This window comes from Artibeus jamaicensis, unplaced genomic scaffold (genome assembly GCF_021234435.1).
Source record: "Artibeus jamaicensis isolate MK-2021 breed Jamaican fruit bat unplaced genomic scaffold, CSHL_Jam_final contig_252, whole genome shotgun sequence".
Lineage (NCBI taxonomy): Eukaryota > Metazoa > Chordata > Mammalia > Chiroptera > Phyllostomidae > Artibeus > Artibeus jamaicensis.
Genome location: NW_026521538.1, coordinates 1,853,202 through 1,862,309, shown reverse-complemented (window position 1 = coordinate 1,862,309; position 9,108 = coordinate 1,853,202). Strand labels below are relative to the sequence as shown.

Here is a 9,108-nt window from a genome sequence, read left to right as displayed (position 1 = left end):
AATGTTTTCATGTGCATCGCGTTTGAGTCCTATGATTGTGAGAGATGTGTTTTCATCGCCCTATATTTCAATTTGAATCTTTTCCTTTTTTAACGAACAAAGTCAACTCTTCAGCCATGCGGTGGCACGTCCTTCTCACGAAGTGCTTGAGGACTGGGCGTACCTCGGAAACCCCACCTGAGATCGATTCCGCCTACCTTTGCGATGGCTCCTCAGCACCCTCAATTCTCTCCCCTCTCCCCACCCCCACCTCTCGGAAGTCCGACCGCGGCCCGCTCCTCCCCCACCACCCCCAGTCCGGTGACGGCGGGTGCGCGGGGGAGGAGCAGGGCCATCTCAAGCGTTGATGACACGTGGGGAGGGAGCTAGTGTCGGAGTAGGAGGAGGGGTTAGGAGTGTGGGTGGGTGTGTCTGCGAGTGGCAGAAACCAACCCAGGTCGCCTCAGAGTCACCATTTTTTTGTGTGGCTCATCCACTCGGGGACCCACGAAGGTCTTCCCACACCCAGGAGCCGCATATAGAGGGATACCGAGGTCAGACAAGGGGAGGTTCCGGCCACGGCCCTGCCCTGCCCTCGACTGCCCGCGACGCTGTACCTGCTCGCACTTCTCCTCCCGCCCCTGCGCCGTGGTTGCGTCCAGCCACTACGTCACCCATTGTTTACAAATCAACCCGAGCCGGTAGGATTCTGGCTACCGCGGCTGCGGCGCGCGGCAAGAGTGCCAGCCGGTCTTCTCCTTTCGCGTCCTCCCCCCGGCTACCCGGCTTCGGCCTCAGCCCTGGCCCCGGATTCAGCCTCGAATTCGGCCTCAGCACTGCACCCAGCTCCACTGCGGCCCACCGAGTCGCCAGAGACTCCTGCAGAGCTTCAGATTCTTGGGCTGGGGACCATGCCCTGCCGGAGGGAGGAGGAAGAGGAAGCCGGTGAGGAAGCGGAGGCGGAGGAAGAGGAGGAGGAAGACAGTTTTCTCCTGCTGGAGCAGTCAGTGACGCTGGGCGGCTCCGGCGAGGTGGACCGGCTGGTGGCCCAGATTGGCGAGACGCTGCAGCTGGACGCGACGCAGGACAGCCCTGCCACCCCGTGCGCACCTCCCGGGCCGCTGCTGCGGCCCCCGGCAGCGGTGGTGCGGGCAGACAAGGCCGAGCCTCCGGTTCTGCCTCCTGTGGCGGCCGAGGCGGTGGGCCCAGCGCCACCAGGGGCCCTTCGCTGCGCCCTCGGAGACCGCAACCGCGTGAGAGGCCGGGCTGCGCCCTACTTTGTGGCCGAGTTCGCCGCAGGTCACAGCGCCCTGCCAGGGCCGTGCCGCCGAGGATGGTTGCGGGGCGCTGTAGCCTCCCGCCGCCTGCAGCAGCGACGATGGCCCCCAGCCAGCACGCGCGCCCACGACGATGACCCGCACCGGCTCCTGCAACAGCTCGTGCTCTCGGGGAACCTCATCAAGGAAGCTGTGCGTAGGATCCAGCGAGCTGTCGCTGTGGTTGCAGGCCCGGCCAGCGCCTCCGGGACTGGGGGAGGCCGCGGCGGACCGGAGCCGGTCTCTCTGCAGTCCTCGGGTGCCTTGCACTGACCCGGGGTCCCCGAAGTAGGAAGTGGAGGCCGCTGCACAGACGTCCTGCCCTCACCCACCCTGAGCTGAAGCCACCGTCGCCGTTCTGGGAGCGAGAGCCGAGGCTGCAGGGAGGAGTGTTGGGAAAGACCTCCAGCCAAGAAGTTACCGGCCCCAGCAAGGCTGTTGGAAAAAACTTGAACGTGGAGAAATGCACCGGCCAGGACACGTCTGTGCCGCGTGAGAACTTCCCGGCCACCTTTGGGCCAAGGACCTGGGATAAACTGGGAGAACTATGGCAGCTACTTTTATTGATTTGTACCTGACTTAACCCTTGGGGGTGTCGTGTTCTTGGATTGTTTAAAGATAGGGCCACAAGGGGCGGGAATTCGTGAGGGCTTTAGAACAATACTTGAAAACTTAATGACACGAGTACATTTTCTTTATTTTCCGGTGGAGGAGCTTTGTGAAAATGGTGCTACAATTGGTGTACAAAGAAATTCCGGAGGAAAGAGGAATGTAAAAGCTTGGCAGTGGGTAGTTAGCATCGCCCCTTCCCTCCCACTTAGTTAGGGGCTGGTCAAGGTGGGAGATGTGAGGTCCAATTATGGGGTGGGAGGTGGAGAATTTTGAAGGTGGAAAGGTGGATCGAACTGGAGTTGGATTTGGGCTTTTTAATGACTGACCTTGCCACCTGTGGTTCAAGGTCACGGTTTGCTGTACGGGGAATGCTGTGGGGTTCCTGGGAGAGCTAACTCATCCCCTTGTCCTTTCTTCCTCTTGCTCCAAAAAAAAGCCAAGTCTGTGCTTTCCTACCTTCTGGAGTCTCCCGAAGAGACACAGGCATAGAGGGACTTGTGGGGGGAGTTATTTGTTGGTTTTTTTTTTCCCTGTGCTTTCCTCCTTCCAGACTCCTCCTCCTCATGAGGCCACTTTTGGCCATGCCCTGAGCTTTCTCAGAAACGGTCATAAACAATCTCTTGAGCCTCTCTCCAGTTCTCCTAGTCTGCCTGTATTAATCCACCCGTTCTGGTGTCTGCATGGGACACCGGGACCCTGGTGGTGGTTCTGCTCTGATCTGGCCCTGTGTGGATCCGTGGGCCTGAGCCTCCATGGGTCCTCTTCCCTCGTACATTGCTCCTGCCACTAACTCTTCTTTGTAAGTGACTGAAACCATCTTTAAAATGTGACTCGCTGAGAGGAGAAACCGCCGGCTTTACCCTTGTGAAACTTGATGGCACTTTAAGTGAAGTGCTACCCCCCAGCCCCAGACTTGAAGGTAGCTAAACCCATTTTTTTAAAAAAAGATTCAATGGCTCGTTCATCCTCCAGATGTAGCTATTGACGTACACTTCGCACCGGAGTGTCTGAAATTGTGGCGGTCCTGATTTATAGGATTTCTTAATTAAAATGTCTGCTGAATAAATTCGTCTTTTGTTTTGGAGCATGCTTTGGCTTTTTGGTGGGAGGTGGGGGAAAGAAAAGAACTTGGGGGTACCCTTAACAAGGAAGAAGGCAGTTGGGGAGACCCGGGCTCAGCTCAGAGTCCTGGCAGCCCTGCAGGACTTTGGTGCTTTCTGGATTGATGGTCCACAAGACCAGAGAATTAGGGCCAGGGTTTTAAAAGCTGCTAGGTGGGCTCCCACTCCCTTGGTGGAATGAGAACCTATTCCAGAAACACTTTCTAGGCTGGAGGGCGGAGGCCAAGGATTCATATCTGGAGAGGGGTGGAGGGAGTGTTCGCAACTGAATGTTTTGTGTAAAGAATGGGAAGGGTACAGGCAAAGCCAGCCTGTTTCCCCCTGAGAGGCTGGCCCACTCGGGAGCTGTGGTCTAGGGAAAGGGAAATGGTTTTATAGCAAAGTACCAACATGTGGGAAAAGGGCTGGGTTTTGGAAGCAGGAGATTAACCAAAGCAGCACCTTCTAGTCCTACTCGCTCCCCTGCCCTTTTTAAGAAGATTTTCTTGGCCCAGTGCAGTTAACCAGCCCCCCCAGGGGCCTGTCCTGCCCGGCACCCTCCCACGCTGAAGCTGCAGGGGGAAGGCTGGTGCGCAGTGACTGTTGGAGTCAGCCCCGCTGCTCACTAGCTGTGTCATTAGGGCAAGTCACTGCTCTGTGCTTTTCCCTTTTCTCACCTGTAAACCAATACATAATAAGGTAGTTGGGAGGGTCACGTGAGGATCTGAGTTGTCTGGGATACTTAAATGCCCCCAAATGATAGCTGTTTATTCTTTTTTCAAAGAGATTTTACTTTTTATTAGAGAGAGGGGAAGGGAGAAAGAGAGAAACATGGGTTGGTTTCTCGTGTATGCTCGGCTGGGACCTGAACCCGCAACCAAGACACGTGCCCTGACTGGGGATGGAACTGGTGACCTTTCACTTTGCAGGATGATGACCAAGCAGAGCCACACCAGTCAGGGCTATGCTGATTTTACTTTTTTAAGATTTTATTTATATATTTATTTTTAGAGATGGGAAGGGAGAAAGAGGGAGAGAAACATTGATGTGTCAGAGATACATCAATTGGTTGCCTTTCACATCCCCAAACAGGAACCTGGCCTGCAACTCAGGCATGTGTGCTGGGTGGGAATCAAACCGGTGACCCTTTGCTTCACAGACCAGGGCTAAATCCATGGAGCCACATCAGCCAAGGCATAGCTGCTGACTCTTACCACCACTGGCCCTTCTTCCTCTAGGGGGCCCATATATGTCTCCTGAATGCGCCTCACTCGCCCCAACACTTCAGCCACCTCTTTTCCACAACGAGCACAAGCTGTCACTTCCTCTTTTGCTTCTGTGCCCTTTAAGTCCCTTTTCCTGAACTCCTTTCAGAAAGCCACCTCCACACTGCCTCTCTGCTTTCAAAATCCTAGGGGGTAGGATTTCCTGAACACACAGGTACTAGGTACCGTTCTGGGTGCTTTAAATTATATTAGAGCATCTCATCCTGTCATGGCTGCCATGAAGTGGGCGCTGTTTTATTCTTTGATTTTTTTTAGCATTATTTATTTAGTTAGTTATTTAAAGTGATTTTAGATAGGAAGAGAGAGAGACGTCAATCTGTTGGCCCACTTCTGTGTTCATTGATTCTTATTTGCGCCCCAGCCTGGGATCCAACTGGCGGTTTGTTGTGTCGGGATGATGCTCTAACCCACAGATGGCAAACACAAGGCCCTCCATCTGGTTTTATCCAGCCTGGCACCTTGTCTCTATCCAGCGGCGGCACGAAGTTCTTTGCCCCTAGTTAAGGAATAGTCACTTTTATACAGCCCTAAAATTACATTCGGCCCTTTGAAGGCAACCTGGAGACTGATGTGGCCCCCAGTGAAAATGAGTTTGGTACCCCTCTAACCTCTAACTCACTGAGCTCGCTGCCTGGCCAGGGTATCGGACAGTATGTTTATGAAAGCTGGGGACAGTGAAACAAGGAAGGGCTTAGGACAGAAGCAACAGGAGAGACCCTTGGCAGGGCTCCTTTGGCTCTCGGGAAAGGGAGAGAAAGGGGGACCTTGGAGACAGGTTCAGGGGGGTCAGCCCGGGCTCGGCTGCTGCTGCCCACTGCTCCTCTGGTTGCAGGTCTATGGGGACCCCCGGAGTTCAGGAGATCCACTCCTGCGGGGGGAGAGAGGCGTGGGCATGCTCCTGGGAGGGAGCGCATGTGTATTTTGTCCATTTAATAGATGAGGATGCTGAGGCCCAGGAAATTTATTTGCCTGAAGTTGCCACCTTTTAAGTGGCGAGGCTGGGATTTGAACCCAGGCAGTCCAGCTCTAGGATCTCCTTCCTTCAACCAGGTGTTCCAGTCATACTGTACCACCTACATGAGACTTTCTTAGCACCATTTTCTCCCACATTGGATTTTTTCACTTTTAATTTTTATTTTTATTTATTTAAATTTTTTAGCATTTTTATTTTTATTTATTTTTCCATGGATTTAAAAAATATATATATTATTAATTATGCCATTACAGTTGTTCTATTCCCCCTTCATTCCCCTCCACCCTGCACACCCCCTCCCCCACCATTCCTCCCCCTTTAGTTTATGACCATGTGTCTCAAGTTCTTTAGATTCTATATCTCCCATACTATTCTTGCCCTCCCCCCTATTTTCTTTTTTTTTAAATTTTTTTATTGATTATGCTGTTACAGTTGTTCTATTCCCCTCTTCATTCCCCTACACCCTACACCCCCATCCCCACCATTAACCCCCCTTTAGTTTATGACCATGTGTCTCAAGTCCTTTAGATTCTATATTTCCCATGCTATTCTTGCCCCCCCAATCTATTTTCTATCTACTGTCTATGCTACTTATTTTCTGTACCTTCTCCCCCCTTCTCCTTCTCCCACTCCCCTGTTGCTAACCCTCCATGTGATCTTCATTTCTATGATTCTGCTCCTGATCTAGCTGTCCTCTTAGTTTGCTTTTGTTTTAGGTGTGGTTGTTAATAACTGAGTTTGCTGTCCTTTCACTGTTCCTCTTTTTTATCTTCTTTTTCTTAGGTAAGTCCCTTTAACATTTCCTATAATAAGGGCTTGGTGATGATGAACTCCTTGAATTTGATCTTATCTGAGAAGCACTTTATCTGCCCTTCCATTCTAAATGAAAGTTTTGCTGGAGAGATCAATCTTGGATGTAGGTCTTTGGATTTCATGACTTGGAATACTTCTTTCTAGCCCCTTCTTGTCTGTAAGGTCTCTTTTGATAAATCAGCTGACAGTCTGATGGGAACTTCTTTGTAGGTGACTGTCCCCTTATCTCTTGCTGCTTCTAGGATTCTCTCCTCCATTTTAATCTTGGCTAATGTAATGATGATGTGCCTTGGTGTGTTCCTTCTTGGGTCCAACTTCTTTGGGACTCTCTGAGCTTCCTGGATTTCCTGGAAGTCTATTTCCTTTGCCAGATTGGGGAAGTTCTCCTTTATTATTTGTTGAAATAAGTTTTCCACTCGTGGCTGTTCCTCTTCCCCTTCTGGTACTCCTATAATTCAGATGTTGGAACGTTTAAAGATGTCCTGAAGGTTCCTAAGCCTCTCCTCATTTTTTTGAATTCTTGTTTCTTCATCCTTTTCTGTTTGGTCATGTTTTTCCTTCTTCTGGTCCACTCCTTTAATTTGAGTCCCAGTTTCCTTTCCATTACTATTGGTTTCCTGTGTATTTCCCTTCTTTTCAATTAGTTTAGCTTCCATATGTTCCTCTAATTTGTGACTAAAATCAACCAGTTCTATGAGTGTCCTGATCACCAGTGTTTTGAACTGTGCATCTGAAAGTTTTGCTATTTCTTCATCATTTAGATTTATTGGCTCTGGGGCTCTGAGTTGTTCTTGAGCCATGTTTTGATCTGTTCGTGCCTGTTATGTATGAGGAGCAAAACCTTAGTTGTTTACCAGGGCAGGGCCACCCAGGTCACTGTTTTGTGACGCTGTATGTGGGGGCATGGACAGAGAGGGGCCACCCAGGTCGCTGATTTGTGACACTGTATGTGGGGGTGGGGTCAGAGAGGGACAATGGCGACTCTCTCTGCCGCTTCTCACCGCTGGGGCCTGCGTGGTCTGTCTCACCACCGCTAGCTCCTTCACTGGTTTATCTGCGCATGAATGTGTGACCACAGTCCGCCCTCAGTGGGTCCGCCACCTTGCACCCTCAGTGGGTCTGCCCACTTCTCCACACCTGGGATCCGCCCACGGCTGCTGGCGCACCTGGGTTGCTCACCCGGATGGGTCTGGTGGATCTTTCCTGCCCGACTCCGCTCTGCTGCTGGCTCTGCCACTGGCTCTGCCCCTCTTACCGGTTTGGCTGAAGGGTTCGTTGTTGTCAGACTTCCGTGTAGTTCAATTTTCTGTGGTTTGGCTGCATTTTTGTTGCTAAAACTTTGTTGTTTTTAAACTTGGTTGTGTGAGAAGGCGAAGTGCTTCCACCTATGCCTCCATCTTGGCTCTCCCACATTGGATTTATTAAAGTTATTAAGAGCATCCCACAAACCTTGGCCCACTAAATACCTCAACACAACAGCATCACCATTCTCAAACTTGTCTTGAATACCAGACACATATGTGGAAGGTGCTGGGAATCCAGGATGAGGCAGGATTTCACACATCCTGGAAGAACCCACAAGCAGGTTTGGGGCCAAAATCTTCACATAAGGTACTAGGAACTTCATAAGAGGAGCACAGATAAAAAGTGGTACATGGCTGCTGTTTGTAGACCCTCAAGTCCTATAAGACAAGAGCACAGGACCAAGTTGGTAGCGTGTCACCAAGTGCAGATGTCCTGTGGGTCTGCAGGATGGCTGGAACAGCACTCAGGAATGAAGTTAGAATGGTGACTATGGACAAGGAGGGAAAGGGAACAGAGCCCTATTGCAGGCAGGTGCTCTGCAGGCGCCTCTCACAAGATGTTCCTTTTCAAAGGGGAGAGGTAGGAAATACTGGTGGTAGAGCAGGATCTGAACTCATGGCTCTTAAGGTGATTCTTCTGTCACCTGGCTGTGTCTACATACACCTTTATTCCTCTACCCGAGCCACTGGAACTGATCAGCCATTGGCAAAGGCTGTAGAGAGCTTAGTTCTGAGCCTGGGCTTGGGGCAGGATCTCTGTGTCAAGGAGGCAACGGTCCTTTCCAAGGTGTTGCAGCTTGGGATAGCATATTCCCAGTACGTGGCTCAGGAATGATTGTGGCTGGGATATGTCTAACCCTTAGGAGCAGATGGGCACAAATCTAGGGGCATGGGTGTGGGCAGAGTTGAGACAACTTCATCTTCTGCAGGGACTGAGGCCTGGGTTTCCCTGGTAACATCTGCAAGCCTTGAGCCCAGAAGGACCGAAGCAATAGAGAAGTGGTAAGGAGAGGCTCACTGTCTTGTGTATATATGAATGTGGAAGAGGTGCCCTGAGAGCAGATTAGAAGTTTCATTGGGAAGTTACATAGACAGCAGCCTCTTGCCTCATAAATGACTAGAAGGTGGAGAGAGATCAGGGTTGAAGATGAAATATTTGGCATTTAGAGCTAAAGAGCTAAGAGGGGTGGATTGAGCCTGGGAGATGCTGTCAGTTGAGAAGTAGTTAATAACACTAGCTAATGTACAGAGTGCTTACCTTGTGCCAGGTCTAAGTACTTTACAAAGACTAGCTCATTAGATCTATGTGGGAGGAGGAAGAAACAAAAGACCAGACAGAGAGTGAGAGCATAATCAAGAAAAACCAAGGGAGACTAGAAGGTAAATTGAGGAACTGTGGGTATGTGAGTGTATCTACAAACACAGAGCTATATCTATTTGTATTACCACTTTCTATGTCCTCTGTGGTCAAGTCCAGGGTATTTAAATCAGATCTTGCTCAGCGACTTTCTTTCTTTTTTTAAATTTAATGTTTATTATATTTTTTCCATTACTGGCAAAAAGCCCTCCCTTATGTGGGGGGGGGGCTCTGCTCACAAAGCACCCCTGTCTGCCACGGATAAAAATAAGTCTACCAAGACATGATCTGCTTGGGGAGGAAAGGTAGCCGATCTCTCAAAGAAGGGCCTTGAGCCTGTTCCTCAGAGGTCTTTTATTGGGTTCAAT

The 9,108-nt window shown here is 50.6% G+C and overlaps 1 protein-coding gene across 1 annotated transcript; it reads left to right on the top strand.

Annotated features, from left to right (window-relative positions):
* The first annotated feature begins 501 nt into the window (after nucleotides 1-501).
* Nucleotides 502-2,991, top strand: LOC119044524 (GSK-3-binding protein FRAT2-like). The gene has a single exon (XM_037138932.2). The coding sequence runs from the start codon at nucleotides 891-893 to the stop codon at nucleotides 1,566-1,568; it is 678 nt and encodes a 225-aa protein (XP_036994827.2). The 5' UTR covers nucleotides 502-890; the 3' UTR covers nucleotides 1,569-2,991.
* The last annotated feature ends 6,117 nt before the right edge of the window (nucleotides 2,992-9,108 follow it).